Source organism: Dermacentor silvarum, chromosome 1 (assembly GCF_013339745.2).
Source record: "Dermacentor silvarum isolate Dsil-2018 chromosome 1, BIME_Dsil_1.4, whole genome shotgun sequence".
Taxonomy (NCBI): Eukaryota; Metazoa; Arthropoda; class Arachnida; order Ixodida; family Ixodidae; genus Dermacentor; species Dermacentor silvarum.
The window spans coordinates 37519474-37541254 of record NC_051154.1 but is presented as its reverse complement, the minus strand read 5'-3'; the positions used below and the strand labels follow the sequence as shown (position 1 = coordinate 37541254).

At 46.9% G+C, this 21781-nt stretch overlaps 2 protein-coding genes across 2 annotated transcripts; both read right to left on the bottom strand.

The window, feature by feature from the left end:
• Nucleotides 1-3163: 3163 nt before the first annotated feature.
• Nucleotides 3164-10856, bottom strand: LOC119431851 (uncharacterized). The gene is made up of 4 exons (XM_049659977.1): nt 10740-10856; nt 7325-7391; nt 5788-5934; nt 3164-3186 (listed from the first exon to the last, which is right to left on the bottom strand). Exons 1-4 carry the CDS (start codon nt 10854-10856, stop codon nt 3164-3166), a joined length of 354 nt encoding a protein of 117 aa, XP_049515934.1.
• A 6064-nt stretch (nt 10857-16920) lies between these two features.
• Nucleotides 16921-20845, bottom strand: LOC125941755 (uncharacterized protein DDB_G0271670-like; the record flags this gene model as incomplete). Its single annotated transcript, XM_049659689.1, has 3 exons — nt 16921-17187; nt 19765-19820; nt 19933-20845. Coding segments are annotated over 3 exons (1236 nt in total), but the record flags the coding sequence as incomplete, so codon positions are not given.
• Between the last annotated feature and the right edge of the window lie 936 nt (nt 20846-21781).

Sequence of the window (21781 nt, the reverse complement as noted above, 5' to 3'; positions counted from 1 at the left end):
CGACGGTGCGACGAAGAAGAAGGTTTACGATAGCAGGATGACAAGACGACATGACGAGACGACAACGGCATGACCACAGCGTGGCGACAACGACGTTTTGACGACAGCACGTGACGAAGACCGGCATGACGACAACGGAATGATTACAATGTGACGACTACAAGTTTCGCTGAGGGAGATACATGACTATTATATCGGGGGCCGATCCCGGAGGTAGTGCAGCCTAAAATATTGAGCCCCTGAGGCCACTAGCTATTTTATTTATTTATTTCGTTTATACATACAACAGGCCCTCTTCGGGTCCATGGAGGAGTAGATGCTAATGAAAAAAAAAAAAAGGAGAGAGAGAGAGAATGAAACATGTAATTGAACAAACACTTGCTTAAACTTAATTGAGATCAATCAGGACAGAAAAAAATTTACATAGAATTTCCTCAGGGATGAATGATGCGTAAGCATTTCTTAGTAACGACGTGGTGTTCAGTGCTCAACACTGCTGGTAATCCTAGCACTGCTCAGCGGCTGCGGTCGTCTTGGCGCCATTACGGTAAATGCGACAGCGCTGCGGCGACATGAACTGCTGCGTGAATGATTGCACACGTCACGTGGTCACAGAGACACGCTCTTGCCAATGCTCGCGCGTTCGTCGTCGTCTTCTTCCAGAGCTGGCGAAAACATTGCTGCTGGCTCTATCTTGAAAGCGATCGTCTTAGGCGAAGGACGGACGGACGCTCGGACAGTTGTCTCGTTGGGTAACCATAGAAATGCTGACGCATTTAAAAACTGAACATTTCCGCAGCCTGGTATTCGAATTTCCAGCACTGTTGAATATGGAAACAACATAAGTGTTGTACAGTTTTTCTGGCTACGGCCAGAAACCCCTCGAAATTTAACGTTTCATCAGATCATGAGATCCATAAACTTTGGACGCCGGCCGCACATTTATTTCTAGCCTATTTCTGGAATAGGTGTCAAAATAACACCAAGTCATGACAAAGAAACTCTCATAGCAGTAATGCGAACCACAATATCCTACATACTTACTAATGCAATTTGTAAGTACAAGTAATTTCCCCTATGTTGTCCTTGGTGTCATTGTTTGTTGGCTTCTCATGATATAATTATTAAAAATCGGGCCCCTCGGTTCCGTTTCTTCTCGTTCATTACATAACGAGGGCTCGAATCCGGCAACATTGATGCCTTCAGGTAGCATATGTGGGTTTATTGACCAGTTGCCATCACACAAAAAGATCACGTGCTCGTGACGCCTGCGGCAGAAAGGATGTTCCACATCGGCCGCTTAGGTTTGTGAGTGGGGGCGCTGGCTAACACTTCCAGGATTAGTCCTAGTTGTAAAAACATAAATACCCCAGAAAGTGGATGGGAAAACGGCTCCGTGGTAGCTCAATGGTAAGAGCATCGCACGCGTAATGCGAAGACGGAAGACGTGGGATCCCCAACTGCGGACAGTTGTTTTTTTTTCATCCGTTTTCATTTCCATTCATTTATCATTCCTTTAATTCAATTAGTAAGTACAAGTAATTTCCCTTATGTTGTCCTTGGAATCATTGTTTGCTGGATGTGTGTGTGTGTGTGTGTGTGTGTGTGTGTGTGTGTGTGCTTTAATAGCCCTTAACATTTCCGCTACCCTCAAGAATTTTGTTCTAATGCTATTAAAGCCTACTTTTGCATAGCTCTTGTTGGCCATGCAGAAGTGAGTGGTCAACGGTCTAATGTCATTAAAGCCGACTTTAGTCGGCGTCTTGGTGTTTCATGATGCGGTAATTGTAGAAAAAGTTATAGGGTCTGTCAACAAATCCAAAGTCACGCTCAAGAATTCAGCACGGCAATTTCGTGTAATTTTATTATATATATATATGTGATTGTGTGTGGTGTGTGTGTGTGTGTGTGTGTGTGTGGTGTGTGTGTGTGTGTGTGGGTGTGTGTGTGGTGTGTGTGTGTGTGTGTGTGTGTTCTGTGTAGGCAGTGAACAGCCGTAACTGATGGTTACGGTTTTTTCGGTTACGGTTTTTAAGGTTTTTCCTGTGTTTCTATCTAAAGGCAATGGAACGTGAATTCAATAGCTTCATATTCGTAATATGAAGGCTATGAGGAACCTGTATATATATATATATATATATATATATATATATATACATGTATATATGTATATAATACATGTATATATGCTGCTCTCAATAATTTTTTTAATGCTAGTAAACCCTACTTTTGCATATCTGTTGTTGGCCATGCAGAAGTGAGTGGTCTACGATCGACTGTCATTAAAGCCGATTTTGGTTGGCGTCTTGGTGTTTCATGATGCGGTAATTCTAGAAAAAAAAAATAGGTGCCTTTGTCAACAAATCCACAATCACGCTGAGGAAATTCAGCGCGGCCTATTCTGTGTACAAAAAAAAAAATCTTCTGTGTAGGCAGTGCCCAGCCGTAACTGATGAACAAAGGTTTTTCCTGTGTTTCTATCTAAAGGCAATGGAACGTTGAATTCAATAGCCTTCATATTCGTAATCCTATCAAAGAGAAAGCAATGAGAGTAGAAAAAATACACATATTGCCGCCTATGCGAGTCAGATCCACAGCCTCCGCATGGTGGCAAGTGCAGTGCTCTACCAGTTGCAATTGAGCTACGGCGACAGCCTATAGACCACACCACTTTCTTCGGCATTCATGAACATGTACGTACAACCAACCGCAAAAGATTTGGAAGCGCAGTAGTCGCGAAAAGGCTAAATCTTGTTGCGTCTCCACCACACTGCTTGGAACTTTTTGTTAACGGTCGGACACTTTGCGAGGAAATGCTCGCTGCTCCTTTCTATTATAAGGCAGCTTCACTGACTGCGAGGAAATTGCCTTTGTTCTCTCTTGCAGCTCGTGCTCCGAAAACATTTGCAGTCAGGGGTTACGGATAATCTAGCACCGCTAGCGATCACGGCGGCGGATTTGCGATTTCATTAAACTGCCGTGCAAGACGACGAAGGTCCAGTGACAACGACTGAGTGTTTGACAAGAAACCAGGTGACTTACGCCGTTCCACCGTTGTCACATATTTTCCACTTCGACACGAGCACGGTCTCGCAAAGAGACGCGTACGACCGTGCATTTTTAAGTCTCACCTAAAGTGTCGACGGCTTTTCCAATGCGAATGTCAATCTTTTTCTCGACTCCAGCCTGCGAGAGAAGCGAGAAGAGGACGTTATATACAGGGTGCCTCGTTGCTATACCGAGTTCTCGCCACAAACGAAGAAATGCCGTGATAATTGGCTGTCGGGACACAAAACTGATATGACTGTACATACTATGTGTGTCACACGTAACTTGTGCCAATATTTTAAGATATGCAAGTGCCACATAGCTGTACAGAACCTAGGCAATGTTGTTTGCCGTCGCTCAGAGCAAGGCATAATATTTTTGGTACTTTGCCTAATTATATAATTAGTTATTATTAATTAATGAACTTCTCAAATATCATATTCAGAGCAAGAGTGTCAATCAGAAAATTGTAGACCACTTTGAAAAATTCTCGATCCAACTTTTTGTTGCTCGATGTGTGCTACATAAATGTTTGCGTTTTTTTTTTTTTTTTCAAGTCTGAAAGAAAGCCCGGGAAACACGAAAAAGTGCAGCGTCATAGTCGTGTATTTCTTCGTGTTTGGAGGTGCGCATTCAGGCGCTCTAGCGCCTGCTGTTGTCGCCACAACGCGTTCTACGGGCGCGTTTTGAGTTGGTTCTGCTCCTCGCGGTTCGAGAAATACTTTGTTTTCAAGTATACTGCGCTCAATGTTTGGCTCCCGTGCGGACATGCTTCATGCATTCTGACAGCACCTCCCATCAACTTGGTGCTGGCCTGTCTTCAACCTTTTCGTCAAATTTGCGTGTAGAGGAAGGAAAATCGCAAGAGACACTTGGGACTTCTCAGGTGTGGGAATGCGAAAGCATTATACTTAAAGCCCCTGAAACTTCGTAAACTTCGTAAACCACGCGGACTGCGCTCTGAACGCTACGCAATACGAATGACATATACGTATATGCAATGCGTAGCACGCAATATCTTCCGCGTGCAAGCAAGAGCAGATATGCATCGCATGCAAAGGAACGCGCACACGCCCGGCCGCGAGGAAGTGCACTGGGCATTTTCCTTCTTCAAGACATTCCGCCTGGCACATGCATGTGAAAGGCCACAAAAGCCTTTCTGCACTTCTTGAAGGCGACTGGACTGTATGAGTGCTTATGACAGAGGACCTTCCTCTGCGACTGAATCTGTGAATGGCTGACTCTTTATTATTTTTCTTCTCGCACCTTCTTCTCTATTCTTTCCCTCTCCCCAAGCGCAGGGTAGCCAACCGGGCACGTCCTTGGTTAACCTCCCTACCTTTCCCTTCTCGTTTCTCTCTCTCTCTGTCCACCTGGCACAGGTGGGATATCCACCTAATTAAAGCTTTCGAGGTCAATTTTTAAAGAAAATACACGAAGTACTGTGTATTTATGAGCTGGAGATGTTTAGCCTTGTGTTATAATTTGAACATATCAGAAAACATGTTTCCCGATATTTTTAGGAAACTAAATGACCGAACCTCGGGTAGCTCGACCATACATAACTGTGGGCCGAAATATGTCCGGGTGCGATGTCCTGGGACGTTTATGTGAATTTAGAAGAGAGCGCCCGTCTGGAAAAGCAGACAGACAGCCGCCTGGCAGGCAGTCTCCTGTACGTTCACAAAAAAAATACTTCGCACGCTGATTCCACATCCCCAATCATGTCCGTGATGATGCACTTTTCGGACTTTGCTGACTAGTACGTCGCTGCGAGATGTACTGGATGTCTTCATTTGGATGTGGGACGTGTGGATCTCTTTGGAATGTCCATAGGACTTTTCGTGTGTCGTCTGGGGACTTTCAAGCTGAATATATGAAAGGGTCGCTCACTATGCCGTTGTGAAAAGACAAGTAACACTATATATATAACCGTACATCGACATTTAATTGTTTCATTGAGACCGAATAAAGTTTAAATACCTCCCTAAAATGACCGATGTCAGATATTCTAGTAATGACGTCCGTAGAACATGCACTGAATAAAATTTATTGGCTGTTCTTAACGATCCAAAATGCGACGTCCCTTGTTTATCCACAGAACTTTCTGTATTGGAATTGAATGTTCGGATATTATCCGGACATCCATCGGGTATCTTTTAACTTCCTGTGCCAGACTTGGACATTCGGAATTTATCCGGATATCCGTCGGTTTTTGGTGGTCCATTTGGGAAAATGACAAATGAAGTCCAGCCTTGACCAGGTTTTACGCGCGGTACCGACACGTGTTCCCTACCCAGCTGGCGCGACGTTTATGCACAGCATTCAATTGACCGCACAAATGTGCTCTTCCCTCTTTTAGTTTGTTTCACTATCAAAGTAACTACACAAGATAAATGGGCATTCATCCTGCTTTTCAATGCGTCGTACGGGCACGTCAAATAACTCGCTGAAAGCAGCAACCAATCGGTCAAACTGCAGATGAATGCGTTAAGCCCACCAACCTCTGACAACGTCTACGTATAGCCGCAGAAGCCCATCATTAGCAAACCATGTGGACTGCACTACTTGTCTTCTCGCTCAGTGAGAAAGCAAGCCGAGGCGAGACACCAAAGACGCCGAAGGCAGCGTTCCAGTGATAGCCCCGCCATTGAGCTCGCTACGCAACAAACAAATCTTAGGCATGTAGAGTCGTCGCTGCGTCACTTATCGTTGTTCGCTCTTTTCTCAGGGACATACAAGGCACCGAGCCAGGTGTGAATCGCACCTCTTTCCAGAATGGCCTCCCGACGTCGGCGGCCTCTTGATCGATGTCGAGGCCCCGTACGATACCGTCGGGAGGAAGCGCCAGGGCCGCAGACAGTGCGCTGCAGCCAGTGAACACACCTGCGCAAGGGTATAAATGGGAGATAATGTTCAACATTCCCAACTAGCACTTGACCTATGAGAGACGCCACGGTGAACGGGTATACACCGGATTGATTGAACACCCCCAATTTGTTTAACGTACACCTATCAATACAGGAGCATTTCTGCATTCCATACACGTCGGATGGATGGAATGCATAGGGACTGAGTCATAGCCACTGAGTCACCGCGGCGGGCGAGCGCACTACGGTAAAGTATAAGTACGAAAGCAAGAGAGAGAGCATGGAAAGAAAATAAACTATTCAAACAGAAGAACTCGCTGAAGTCCAAAATAAATTTTTGGATAAGTATTTTATGCCACGTTTTTGCGAGTGCATAACTCGCTCGCTCCCGATAAACGAATACCGCAAGTGTATACTATGCGGACTTACACGAGGCGTTGGCATCAAAACAGGCAAAACACCCCCTTAGAAGCGAAGGAACTGGCAAGATCTGCTGACAAAAACACTAGCAGAAGACCGAGCAAAGCTCGTATATCCTTATTCGCCGTGGGCTGATTATTTCGCCGTATACGCAAGAAAATCCCAAGGGACTCCGGGAGCACATGAGCACCGTTTCCATCGGGCCACTGGTACCCTTGCAACTAATGAAACGAGACTAGCCACAAGGAAACGAACAAGGGCAATGGCCCCTTTGTTCGCTCAGAGTTAGTATAATTCTGGGGCTGAATTATTTTCGTTCGCAAGCGTTCCTTGCTATTTGCTGGCCACCTTCACTGATATGTGCAGCATCGAGATTGCCTGGAATTTGCTCCTCCGAACAATTCTAGCGTAAAGCTTTTCGTGAATGTCGGCCGGCCCTGCTCAGTCACTTGGAATCTGGAGCTCGCGCGCGTCCACCAGACCGGCCGTGGCTCAGAGCACATGAAGCGCAGAATACGCGTCCATGCCTCGCCGGCCCTTGCCGGTGACAAAGCTTCCCGTCAAAATTACAGCCGTAAGCTAAGCGCGAGATATATTTGCGTGCTCAGCCGCTTCACACCTGTGCACCGTGCGAGCAGCACGCGCTGCACCGCGCCCACTTTCCGCGTGGGCGGACGTCATGCGGAAAGCTGTGCGGCGCAATCTGCAGAGGAAGCGTTTTTTGCGGGTGAATCGCGAAAAATCATGTCACGCAAACTGGTGTCCTAGGGGGGGGAGGGGGAGGGGGGGGGGAGTATTTTGTATGAGTCCACCTAGTGGACTGTCCATTTCGGCCGCTGCTGATTGGCTCGAGCTGCACGAGTGAGGAGGTGCCCCCAGCCAGTCGCTTCCTCGCTCGTACAGCTGCAGCCAATCAGCGACTGCCGAAATGGACAGTCCACTACGCGGACTCTTACAGAATACCGACCCAGGTCACGTGTACTCACCCACTTCCAGGTACTTCTTGGCACGGGTTGCCTTCAGTAGGACTTGGTAGAGTGTCAGCTGCGCAGGCTTGGTGTACATACGCCCGTGAGGCAGCTTGACAGTTTCCTTTATGTTTTTTTTTTTTCCACAGAGAGAAAAAGAAAAGAAACTATGAGAAGCAGAATCACGACAGAACGAAAGAAGCCGGGGAAAAGTGGAGAGGGGGTCGTGCAAACACAATGTGTTTCAGCATCCCGCGAATGCACCGAAAAATATATAACCGGTGCGAAGCCGCAGACGCAGTAGAAAGACTGGTGTAGCGTACGTTAGGGAAGCTTCAGAAGGGTTTGGGTGCGAGCTAGTTGGTACGGATCATTCATATTTAAAACAGCGCCAAAAAACACGGACGGGAAGCTTGTCTTCGGCAAGACGTTCTCATTATAACGCTCCATCGTGAAACGAGCGCGTTTACCTCCAACGTAGCATGTTGCGTTCCTGTTTGATTATAGCCGGAATTTACAATCATGACTGTATGAACGGGTGGTGCACGGAAAGAAGGTGCGAGGATCGCTGTAAACATGCGCTGTTCTGATTTTCTTTGACTGTTTGCTATGACTATAAAAAATAATTACCGAAATATATGCCAATACTGCTAAACCATATAGTTGATAACAATATTTGTATGCAAGCATGTAAAAGCTCGCCAATTTGAACTCTGGTAAAAACAGCGTGAAAAGAGAGGTATTACATTCTGTTTAAACAGATAGGCCGGCCCCAGCTGTCGCGCTCTATAACCTGAAACTCTGCGCCGGATAAGAGGGAAAGGGAGCAAGAGGGGTGATGAATCATGATGAGAAAGCGAAAGGTAGGATGTGCAGAGTATGTACGTGCGCGTGACGCAGCGGAAATCGTAAACCCGCGTGAATAGCTCGCAATAACTTCAAAAAGGCTTGTGTTGTCTGCCTTGCAGCTGCAGCGTCAGTCTATATAGGGCTTTTCTTTTCTTTTTTTTTTAAGCTTCACCAAAAGTTTAAACATTGCCCGTGGCAGACAGAACGATTGTCACCCTTGAACTAAATTACTCGATGTGGCGGCCACTACCTCTACGAGACATCGTAGCATCGATTGTGATAGTAAAATAGAGGGTAGCTAGACGAAGCAAGAATAGTAGTTTTATCGGCTGTATGAACTTGTAAACATAGGCATACTAACTAAATTAACAAGCATGGTGTCACGCGCGCACAAGCAAACATGAACGCATCTCACTCGATGGCCGCGGAAACTCGCTGTCAGAACGCTGCAGGTAGAGTGAGTAATAAGCGCAGCAGAAGCAGCGAGCGAATTGACCTTCGTGCCGCTGCTCGCATCAACGCGATCTTCGCCGCGAAAACACAGCGAGGGCTGACTGTGCCCCCGCCGCAAATGGCTCTCAAGATACAGCCGCGCGGGCGCGCTCGGCGCAGAACGCCCCCCCCCCCTCCCCTCACAGTCAAAACACAAACGAAAACACGCATTCAGTGGGTGATTCGATTTGCCGTAACACCCTTTTATTGCGATAGCAGTTATATGGACACTCCAGGCGCATTTCTGCCGTCAGCGCCGCCGTCGCCGTGAGGTTCCGTATACAGCCCACAGGCGATAAAATCGTCGCCATGAGCCGTATGCTCTATGTGCGAGTGAAAGCGTGCGAGGGTGAGCCGGCGATCGCGGCTCAATCTCACGCATCTCGGCTCAAACAGAGGTCGCAGGGGGCTTTAACTCCGCGCGCGCCCTCCGCGCCGCAAGGCTCCCGGGGGAGGGTAGGGAGGGGGGAGGCCGTGTACTACGCCACGCGCTGCCGCCCGGGCGGCTGTGTCTTGAAAGTAGGGTGTAGTAGAATACGCTCTACTTGAAAGCCATCTGCAGCGGGGCAGAGTCAGCCCTCCCTGTGTTTTCACGGCTAAGATCGCGTTGATACGAGCGCCGGCACGAAGCTCAATTCGCTCGCTGCTGCTTCTGAGCTGACTGACTCCAGTGTTTTGACAGCGAGTTTCCACAGTCATCGAGCGAGATGCCTTCATGTTTGCTTGTGCGCGAGTGACACCATGTTTTTTAATTTAGTTAGTATGCCTGTCTTTACAAGTTTTTACGGCCGATAAGATTGTTATCCTTACTTCGTATAGCTGTCACCGTATAGCTGTCAGTATAGTAAGCTGTCAGTATCGCAATCGATGCTTCGCCTTTCGGGCGAAACTGCGACTTTTTTTTTTCTAAAGGGTGCAAGCCATATGTAATTATACCCATTCCTTAGAGGTCATGCATGCACGCGCTATTCATTGTTGTACCTTGCTTATTCCACTATATTAGGTATAATCCTAGGCAGCGCCACCTAGAAAAAGAACCACTAGAAGTAGTAGTTACTGCATCGACTGATAGATGTCACTAGAACCCGCTGGGATAAAAAAAAAATCGGTAGAGTTATTTTTTTTTTTTTTATGTTCCGCAAACTTACATCTCCTTACATCCTTACACACATTAAGGCAACCCGAACACTGAGCACACAGACGCACGACAAATTTGCATGCAAACACTGCAATTGCGCTGCCAACACCTATATGCCTATTACCCTGCCACGGAGAAAGTGTACCCGGCCTATATAGCCATGGTGCTTCGACCTGCAGTGTATTGCCAGAAGAACCACCTCTGTTCTACGTAATTAAACGATAAATATCTAGAGAACACTTGTTTGGATATAGTCAGCTAATAGGCACCTCCAAAGCCACACAGACATTTTAACTAAAAATCCCGCTATATTGAATGCCTTTCGAGTAGCGACTTCCAATTATGAGCATGGTGGCAATATGTACAAAGAACAGGTGTTTTGACAGCCCATAACACCCTTAACACCAGAAGGGTGTTTTGGTTGAGCAATACACCCTTAGGAAACGAAAAGACTGTTTTGGTAATCAAAAGCCCCCTACACCCGCATTTTTTTGTTTCGAAAAATGATGTTTTGGTTGCTCGAAACCTCCTTTAGAGTGCAAAGTGGTTTACAGTGCATTACACTCCACAATTAAACAGTTTTGAAGCGTGGGTAAAAGTCGGAGAGGAAATAAAAGCATACCGTCGTCGCCTTCGCTACTGCTTCATTAAAAAATAATTTTTATAAGTCTAGAGTTGTTGCTGTCTAAAGTCTATAAGTCAACAACTGCAGTCTAGAGTTGCAGTCTATAAAATCTAAAGTGCTAGAGTTGCTGCAGTCATTGTATTTGTGTGCGTGGAGTACGTGCGCGCGTGGCGCATGTGTGTATTACACGCTTCGCAAAGCACGTGTCAGAAAACAGTGACGCAGTCTATAAGGCTTAGAAATTCTGAAATACAGCAGCCAACGTTATACAACGGGCAGCTCGAAGCACGACCAGCGCTCAATTAGCGCAGGGCGGAGTTCATACTTACAGCTATAAGTTTCTCGAGCACCGGGTGCAGCTTGCAGTGCTCACTGACGTAGGCCTCAGCCTCTGGCGTCGCAATCTTGCCTTTGCCCCTACCACGATGTGACGGTGCCGTCTCCATGACTACGGTGCACGCGATCCTGCGAACCAGGGAAAACTAAAGCCCCTAAAACTATAGGTGTGTCGGCGTATAGTATAAGGACCGGACCACGACACTGCCAGCGCTATTGTAGTTTTTAAGAAGCGCAAGCAACCCAGTTTCATATCCAATCCATAGCTTGCTACAGCATTGCGACCCTCTTGCGTGAACTGATAATCTTATAGGTGACACCACCGCGCACTGTAGGATTCAGAAAGGGGGCCATGCCACCCCTTATCTATACCCCCCCCCCCCCCCCCCCCCTGGAGACATGGCAGCACTTCAGCGCTGACTAGCTGAGCGTGCAGTATACGCCCCTTTCGATCATCCCCGGTTCACTGTTTTGCCGTCTGCCTTTGGGGCTACCCTGCAACACCGTCTTCGGCGCCATGCGACAAGTGCCGGATAAGGCCACCGTGTTTGTGATGCTAATCGATATACGCTTATATTTTACTCTGCTAAGCGTAGTAAAAAGCCGAGCGCTCAAAAATTTGAGCGCTCGGCTGCACTTGTTAAGCGTTCTTTTTTTTTTTTAGTTCTTCAGCAAAAAGAAGAAGAAGAAGAAGAAGAAGAAGAAGAAGAAGAAGAAGAAGAAGAAGAAGAAGAAGAAGAAGAAGAAGAAGCCTTTTCGAACCGCCTTACTTTTGTTCTCTGGGATCAGTGGCTGCAGTGAGGACAAACTCCAAAGATGGAAACGAAAATGCTGAATTACAGGCGTGAGCAATATAAGAGTGAATAGCGAATTCGTTTATATAATAAGCGACCACTATGCTGGTGATGTTTGGTCTCGTATCGGCATGATATGCAACAAGCAGGTTGCCCGCTATAAACTATTAATATCACTGACACATTTATGCGGGGCGCAGGTGCCACTACAGCTTCTTGAAAGCAATTTGTGTGTTCCCTTTATTGCTTGGGGGGGGATTACGTGCGTTGTAGCTTTTCACACACTGACCTTATGTGTTGAACGATGCGTAATCCGCATGAAGGCAAAGCGGTGCCTTCGTGAATAGCGGCGTCAAATTAGACAGCTCCTACTTCAAACTTTAACGGGAAAAAATAAATAAATAAATAAATAAATAAATAAATAAATAAATAAATAAATAAATAAATAAATAAATAAATAAATAAATAAATAAATAAATAAATAAATAAATAAATAACGTGACTGGCTGGCAATCGTGTAGAGAATAAACGGAAAGGATGAAGAATTAAGGATCGAAGCAAACCAAACCAATCTCCTACCTCCAACTCGTTTTACCCACAAAATATATTTTACTCCCTAATTCCAGTCAAACATTAACCGCACCTCATTCTTTTTGTAACAGATAAAATACATCAAATCAAGCATGACCCCTGCATTGCAGTGCCTTTGGGACTCACCTTTGGCGCTAGAAGTGAACCACGAGTCCGGGGAACGGACGTTCGTGAGGTGCGTCTCGTGCAGTCGCCGGCGTAGCTCTGAGCCCAAGCAGTGCTTATCGACGCGCTCCGCGATACGGCAGCAATCGGGGACTGCTACACATATTTCAACGTCTCGACCTCCGCGACAGATACGAGCAACAGCAGTGTATACGGTCGCCGGCGTCGTTCGGTGAAAGCCTCGCGTGGACGCACAAGTCGGCGCCCAAAAGGTGTGCCGAAGTGAAGGCGCCTGCTGCGACTGCCACGAGTGAAAACGGCGTTTGCAACCGCTGATTCAATGTAACTCCCCGCTCCCTGGGTCGTATACACCGACACTGCCTACGCGCGTGCACGTTTATCTCCTTCTCTGCGCCCGTTTCCTTTTTTTTTTTTTTTTCCATTCAGAGGCTTCCGTGTTTTGTAACCGGCGCCTGTTGGCAGCTCTACAAGCGGCACTTCTGCTCATCTCTGTCTCCTTTCATGACATTTCGTCACACGCAAGGCCGTAATATCTGGTTAAATAAATGAAAAGTTAACAGTGTGAGCGAAAGACGAGGACACGTAGAAAGTGACAGGAACAGCGCTCGTATATACAGGGTCTCAAGATGATCATGCACCAAGATTTAAAAACATGCAAATGCCACGTCGCTGAACAGAACCAAGGTAATGTTGTTTGCTGTCGCTGGGAGATTCTCAGATCGTTCCCCACCGGCGGACAGTTGTTTTTTCATCCATTTTCATTTCCATTAATTTATCATTTCTTTAATTCAGTTAGTAAAGTATAAATAATTTCCCCTATGTTGTCCTTGGTGTTATTGTTTGTTGGCTTCTTATGATATGAATAATAAAAATCGGGCCCCTCGGTTCCCTCTCTTCTCGTTCATATTCAGGGTGTCCCAGCTATCACGCAGCACGATTTGAAAAAAAAAAAGAGGAACGGCGTTACGCGAAGCAAAGCTATAGTGCGTATTATAAAACGCACTATAGGTTTGCGTATACATAAAAGTGGTTTTCCGAGCGTGAAAGAAGCCCGCGAATACACGCAAAGTGCCTCGAGCGGCAATTCTGCGTGTATTCGCGGACTCCTTCCACCCTCGGAAAAACACATTTATGTGGCACGTACGGAGCAACAGAAAGCTGTATCGGGAGTTTTTCATGCCGCTCTACAATTTTCTCATTGACACTTTGATAATTAGGGCAGTACTTCTCGAGTTAGATAATTAATTACAATTACCTAATTAAATGTCAGGAACGAAAAAATTACTGGCGGCTACTCCACTGCACTGAGAACAATACGCACTAGGTTTGCTTCGCGTAACGCCGTTCCTCTTTTTTTTTTTTTTTTCAAATCGTGCTGCGTGATAGCTGGGACACCCTGTATATATATATATATATATATATATATATATATTAAGGTGAGTTCTAGGTGTAAAAAAATAAATACCTAGAAAGTGGATGGGAAAACGGCGCCGCGGTAGCTCAATGGTGAGAGCATCGCACGCGTAATGCGAAGACGTGGGTTCGTTCCACCCACCTGCGGACAGTTGTTTTTTCATCCACTTTAATTTCTGTTAATTTATCATTTTATTTAATGGAATTAGTAAGTACAAGTGATTTCCCCTATGTTGTCCTTGATCTCATTGTTTGTTGGCTTCTTATGATATGATTAATAAAAAAAATCGGGCCCCTCGGTTCCCTTTCTTCTCGTTCATATAGATAGATAGATAGATAGATAGATAGATAGATAGATAGATAGATAGATAGATAGATAGATAGATAGATAGATAGATAGATAGATAGATAGATAGATAGATAGATAGATAGATAGATAGATAGATAGATAGATAGATAGATAGATAGATAGATAGATAGATGATAGATAGATAGATAGATAGATAGATAGATTACAGGAAAGTAGCGAGAGCTGACTTTACAAGACAGAAAACGCAAGCAAGACGCCCCAAAGGGTGTAAACGTTTTTAGAGTGTGTAGACCATCATTTACTCGCTGTCATGGGCAGTGACTCGCGGAACACCAGAATGGCCCCTAACGTCACAAAAATATGTTATTTCCTTCTGCTCACAAATCGAGTCACTAAACATGCGTACATAAACTTATGAATCGTGTTATATAATACACCGTAGTGCTGAAATGCCATTCATTGTTTTGTCATGTTCGTGCATTGTCGCAGCGGCCGCTTTGGCACGCGTGAATGGGAAATTTGGCACACAAAAACACGCATGACACAATTGTGTTAGGTTTGGCAGCGGTTGGCGTTTTCAGCTCAAAACTACTGGTCCGTTCAAAGCTTTATTAACTTCAATTGAGCACAGAATCCTTGTCGCTCTTTAACCACTGTATAAAGATACAGTGGTTTACTATTTTTGGGTCATGTGATGCTCCGTGATTAAGGCACCTTGCACAGCCGCCATCTGCCTTCGCAGGGCTGGTTATTCATAGCCACTGAGGCGTTCCTCTCAGATATGTATACAGCATCAGCACGTGCTCTAGATAGTAGAAGTATAAGTCTATTTCATGTGCAATACAGTACACAAGGAGTGAGAGAAAAGACTGCTTTTAGACAGTTTGACGAAGCTCTCACCATAGCTCACAACATTGTATCTTGGACATGGGTCAGCATTAGGTCACAGACCTATTGAATGGTACATCACGTGGTGAACTACATACAATTCATTTAAATGGACAAATGTGCAGGCTATAATCACATTGAAGAGAAGTACAAAAAGTTACAATACAAATCTAGTATATAATTTCATATGATTCATTTCATGGTACACAAATAACAACAATTTTCAGGTTATCTCAGCATAAGAAACTATGCACACACAAAGAGCATACAAAGAAAATAGAATAAAGTATAAAATTAGCGCTACATATAATACTGCTGAAGTTGGTCGAGTGTGAAATACTCTATATTTAAATTTCGTTCATAAAAATCATTTAACGTTCCAGAAATGATGCAACATAATCAGTCTTAACCATCATTAGTTCTGCTGGGACGCACTTCCAAATATTTTAAACACCTAGTGTTATATGTACGTGTGTTTACGTTTAAGTTACCCGTGAGCGCGTAAATAATTAGTATTTTTCTTCATTTCCTTTCGTAGCGCATAACATAGCTTAAAATTAGAAAGATGGTCCAAACTAATCAAGGCATTCTTCGTAAGTAACAGCCGCGCCGGATGATCAGTAGCGGTATTAGCAATCACCCTTATCATTTTGTTTTGAAGTCTTTCTAGTTTCAAACTGCTTGTAGAAGTGGTGGTTTCCCACACGAGAAAACAGTATTCGATAGACATAAATAAAGAATGATAAACAAAAAGCCTTTGTTGGTAACAAGTCATTGTGACGGTAGATAAGTCCTAATGCATGAACTGCCTTGTGAGCTACATAATCAGTATGTGAGTCCCATGACATATGTTCAGTAAATGAAACACCAAGAGGTTCGAAGTTACTATAGCAGCTTCAATGGGGGCTTCGTTTTGTAGGAGTTGACTACGTTGTACAAAGTGCTTGCTTTTTGCCCGAAATACAAGCGCACCCGAAAACAAACAATTAAGGCGTTGGATCTGTAGTGTTGAACATGCGGACATGACTTCGTGAACACATTTTAATGCGATTAGCATTCTTGGGATACCTGACGCACTTCCGGTGGGTCTACTTTCACGCCCGTTTGGGGCAGTCCGCGGTCTAATGGTTAGAGCACCGGGCTACTGTTCGGAAGGAACCGGGTTGGAAACCAACCGTCGGACCAACTTGGGTCACTGCAGGTATGCACCGCTCTTCAATAAACCTCTTTCACGCCAACTTGGGAGTCACTCGCCCGGTATGTGGCGCTCTTTAATGAACCTCTTTGGCACCAATTACTTGGGTCAGGGGGTATGTGCCCGGTTAGACAACTTAGGGATAGACAACTTGGACCACTGGGTATTCATTCTGGCATATAAAGTAGCGCACATAAAGACCAGAACGCATAGAAAGAACGGCACATACCACCTGCGCTGGTGGTATGCGTCGTTCTTTCAATCAGTCCTAGTTTTTATGCACGCTGCTGTTGTTGCGATCGCAATTATATGGGCACGTGACAGTGCCCGCAGAAACAGTTCTGTTTTGTGTGCGTGTGTGATTTTCTTTTCTTTCCTTCCTTTTTTTTTTTGTATTCTTTATTTTTACTTATTTTTCTCTCCCTCGCCTTTCGCATCCCTTTTCCCCTCCCCCGGTACAGGGTAGCAACCGGAGATAACCTCTGGTTAACCTCCCTGTCTTTCCTTTACCCTTTCTCTCTCTCTCTCTCTCTCTCTCTCTCTCTCTCTATATGGGCACTTGCTTGCTTGCTTGTTCCTTACTTGTGGCGCTTACCCATTACGGGGGATTGGCCAACAAGCCGGCGGTTAAAGGTTAAATGGAAGGGGGAGAGGGAAGAATGGTGCTTTATGAAGAAGGGAAATGTTGGCGCTATCTTCCGCAGCCCTTGAGGGAACGCGGCTCAGCGCCAACGGCTAGGGGCAGAGTGAGGAGGGGAAAAGAAGATAATAGAGGAGAGGGCGAAGAAGCCAGTGCAGTCATGGGGAGCCGAGGGAGGACCGCGTGGTTTGGCAGACCTGGGAAGGGCGCGGTGAACCTATTGCTGAAGGGACGCTACACTCTCGCCGCGAGCCCCGTCGATCCGAGGAATTCGACGACGCTGAGCTAGTGCCGGAAGCTGGCTGCGGTGGGAGGGGAAAAGGATGTCCTCCTCTCTGGCGGCACGAACGCCCAGGCGGCGGAACTCCTGAAGGAGCTGGCCTCGATGTTGGAGGTACGCTGGGCAGGCCAGGAGGAGGTGTCCCAGTGTTTCAGGCTCCCCCACAGGAGCCGCAGGCCGGTGAAGAGGCGAGAACGACGGCTTCTGTCCAGCAGCAGCCGACCATCAGGCGCAGCAAGAGCTTCGAGCAAGAGCTTCGCTCTTGCTGCGCCTGAGGGTCGGTTGCTGCTTAAAGGTTAAAGGGAAGGGGGAGAGAGAAAGAAACTTAACGAAAAGGTAAATGAGGGTGAGGTATAACGTTTATAATAATTAGGAAATAGATTGGCCTAGGCAGATACAGAAATAAAAATAATTGTAATTATACATAAACAGCAAAGTTTGCGTGGGTTGTTTGTATTAGAATAACTCCGAACACACAATCAGCGATTCAATTAGCTATCCAATTATTGGTTTCGAGAATTAACATGGTAGCCTTCTTGTGTCACAGAGGTAGTCACAAATGGCCACGCAGATGTTCCTGTGGCTAAATCCCAATGAAGATGCCCCGAAGGAGAGAATATTTTGCGTAGTTAAAGAAATGCCCAATTTTCGGAATGAAAATTCGAATTTCTTCCTCTGATTTGTAAATCAACGGCATGCTAGTAGAAAGTGGTCAATGCTTTCAGGTTCCTGGTAGGTAGGACATAGAGGGGATGGTGCCAGACCAGACCTGTATAAGCTAAAATTTAATGGTGGGATGGGGCAGCGTAATTTTGCTATGGAGATTTCTAATTTAAGTGTGGGACACAATTTAGTGTTCCATGAATAGGACAAATGATTAAATTCAGACGTTTGGATTTTCAGTTTTGTAGAATCTTGGAAAAGAGAAAATTTTCTAAACTTAGCCGCAGTTACATAAGCCAAAGTAGGCATAACGGACATAACTGGTTCATCAAGAGATATCCGTGCAAGTGTGTCAGCCATTTCATTTAAAAATACACCACGATGACCTGGAAACCACATCACTCGCACCAGATATAAGTTTGTAGGGGTTAATGATTCAAATGTATTGGCTGCAGTATATAGTGTCAGAAGATGAAGTGAGTGAGGTGCATACTGACAGTGAATTTGTAGGAAGTTTTCGAAGAGCTAATATAATTGATGATAGCTAATTCAGCCAGAAATATGGGTGTGAAATCCAGAAGGCGTAATGCATATGCCCGAGATAGTGACTCAGAGAAAATACCCACACCCGCTTTCTCCTCACTCATTGACGCATCAGTCGTGATCACATTATCTATTCCCAACTGCGTCAAATGATCTTGTAATATGCCGTTTAAATATGTAGTGGGCAGGAGTTTGGAATTCGGTGGAAATATATCATCAAATTCATTCTTTATTTTAGGCAAGAGCTTACCTGGGCAAATGATCTCGCGTACATTAATGTTTACACGATCTAGTTCAAAAATATATTCTACGATGGGATATATTCCGAAAAATATATTCTACGATGGATATATTCCGAAAAATATATTCTACGATGGAAATATATTCTACGAAGGGATATTCTACGATGGATAATATCCATGTCATCAATCAGGTAATTGAGAAATATGCGGAGTACAATCAACCTCTCTATATGGCTTTCATATAGATTATGAAAAATCATTTGGTTCAGTAGAGATACCAGCAGTCATAGAGGCATTGCGTAACCAAGGAATACAGGAGGCATACGTGAATATCTTGGCAAATATCTACGATTCCACAGCTACATTGGTTGTCCACAAGAAAAGTAGAAAGTTACCTATCAAGAAAGATGTCAGGCAAGGAGACACAATGTCTCCAATGCTATTCACTGCATGCTTAGAAGTAATCAAGCTTTTACACTGGGAAGGCCTAGGAGTGAAGATCAACCGCGAATATCTCGGCAACCTTCGGTCTGCAGGTGACATTGTCCTATTCAGCAACAATGGAGACGAATTACAACAAATGATTCAGGACCTTAACAGAGAAAGTGTAAGAGTGGGGTTCAAGATGAATATGCAGAAGACAAAAATAATGTTCAATAGCCTGGCAAGGGAACAAGAATTCAGGATCGCCAGTCAGCCTCTAGAGTCTGTAAAGGAGTACGTTTATCTAGGTCAATTACTCACAGGGGACCCTGATCATGAAAAAGAAATTTACAGAAGAATAAAATTGGGTTGGAGTGCATACGGCAGGCATTACCAAATCCTGGCTGGGAGCTTACCCCTGTCATTGAAAAGAAAGGTGTACAATCATTGCATTCTACCGGTGCTAACATATGGGGAAGAAACTTGGGTGTTAACAAAGAAGCTCGAGAACAAGTTAAGGACCACACAAAGAGCGATGGAACGAAAAATGTTAGGCGTAACGTTAAGAGACAGGAAGATAGCGGTGTGGATGAGAGAACAAACGGGGATAGCCGATATTCTAGTTGACATTAAGCGGAAAAAAGTGGAGCTGGGCAGGCCATGTAATGCGTAGGATGGATAACCGATGGACCATTAGAGTTACAGAATGGATATCAAGAGAAGGGAAGCGCAGTCGAGGACGGCAGAAAACTAGGTGGAGTGATGAAGTTAGGAAATTCGCAGGCGCAAGTTGGAATCAGCGAGCGCAAGGCAGGGGTAATTAGTGATCGCAGGGAGAGGCCTTCGTCCTTCAGTGGACATAAATACAGGCTGCTGCTGCTGCTGCTGCTGCTGCTGCTGCTGCTGCTGCTGCTGCTGCTGCTGCTGCTGCTGCTGCTGCTGCTGCTGCTGCTGCTGCTGCTGCTGCTGCTGCTGCTGCTGCTGCTGCTGCTGCTGCTGCTGCTGCTGCTGCTGCTGCTGCTGCTGCTGCTGCTGCTGCTGCTGCTGCTGCTGCTGCTGCTGCTGCTGCTGCTGCTGCTGCTGCTGCTGCTGCTGCTGCTGCTGCTGCTGCTGCTGCTGCTGCTGCTGCTGCTGCTGCTGCTGCTGCTGCTGCTGCTGCTGCTGCTGCTGCTGCTGCTGCTGCTGCTGCTGCTGCTGCTGCTGCTGCTGCTGCTGCTGCTGCTGCTGCTGCTGCTGCTGCTGCTGCTGCTGCTGCTGCTGCTGCTGCTGCTGCTGCTGCTGCTGCTGCTGCTGCTGCTGCTGCTGCTGCTGCTGCTGCTGCTGCTGCTGCTGCTGCTGCTGCTGCTGCTGCTGCTGCTGCTGCTGCTGCTGCTGCTGCTGCTGCTGCTGCTGCTGCTGCTGCTGCTGCTGCTGCTGCTGCTGCTGCTGCTGCTGCTGCTGCTGCTGCTGCTGCTGCTGCTGCTGCTGCTGCTGCTGCTGCTGCTGCTGCTGCTGCTGCTGCTGCTGCTGCTGCTGCTGCTGCTGCTGCTGCTGCTGCTGCTGCTGCTGCTGCTGCTGCTGCTGCTGCTGCTGCTGCTGCTGCTGCTGCTGCTGCTGCTGCTGCTGCTGCTGCTGCTGCTGCTGCTGCTGCTGCTGCTGCTGCTGCTGCTGCTGCTGCTGCTGCTGCTGCTGCTGCTGCTGCTGCTGCTGCTGCTGCTGCTGCTGCTGCTGCTGCTGCTGCTGCTGCTGCTGCTGCTGCTGCTGCTGCTGCTGCTGCTGCTGCTGCTGCTGCTGCTGCTGCTGCTGCTGCTGCTGCTGCTGCTGCTGCTGCTGCTGCTGCTGCTGCTGCTGCTGCTGCTGCTGCTGCTGCTGCTGCTGCTGCTGCTGCTGCTGCTGCTGCTGCTGCTGCTGCTGCTGCTGCTGCTGCTGCTGCTGCTGCTGCTGCTGCTGCTGCTGCTGCTGCTGCTGCTGCTGCTGCTGCTGCTGCTGCTGCTGCTGCTGCTGCTGCTGCTGCTGCTGCTGCTGCTGCTGCTGCTGCTGCTGCTGCTGCTGCTGCTGCTGCTGCTGCTGCTGCTGCTGCTGCTGCTGCTGCTGCTGCTGCTGCTGCTGCTGCTGCTGCTGCTGCTGCTGCTGCTGCTGCTGCTGCTGCTGTGCTGCTGCTGCTGCTGCTGCTGCTGACGACGACGACGACGACGACGACGACGACGACGACGACGACGATAGGAAGAAGCTCAATTCCCTCATCAGAAAGGTCTTCAAGCTCGCCCTCGGCTTACCTGTAAGCACTCACACCGAAAACCTGTTCAAGCTCGGAGTGCACAACACGCTCGAAGAAATAATCGAGGCGCAAGAGCGCTCACAGCTGCTCAGGCTATCCGGCACCCGGGCGGGACGCAACATACTCGACGAGATGGGCCTCAACCGGTCGACCAATGCGCCGACACCGTGCGGATTCCCAGCGACATCAGGTCTCAACTGAACATCGCGCCCATTCCCCGCAATATACACCCCGCACACAACGTCGGCCAACGTCGGGCCAGGGGTAGAGCTCTACTCGAGCATGTCCGTATAACAACCACATTGAGGTAAGCGTCGTGGATGCCGCGGAATATGTCCAACAAGAGGCATTCGCCGTCTCCATCGTCGGCCCTAATTCCAGGATCACTTGTGGCGCTACGGTACGCACTTCGAAGCCCGTGGTATAGCCGAACAGGTTGCAATCGCTCTGGCTGTGCTCGATGGTCACAGAGAGTCAATATATAGCTATTCCAAGGCGGCTATTAAGGACTACCAAACCGGGATGTTCTCCCCTCAGGCCCTCCGCATTCTCCAAAGCGTCAAAAGTCCCCATTCTCTCACGTGGTTTCCCTCTCACTTGGGGTCGACTGAGGGCTTTCCCTCTAACCCTACGAGGGCACGCACGAGGCCGCGCGAGGATTCACTGACCG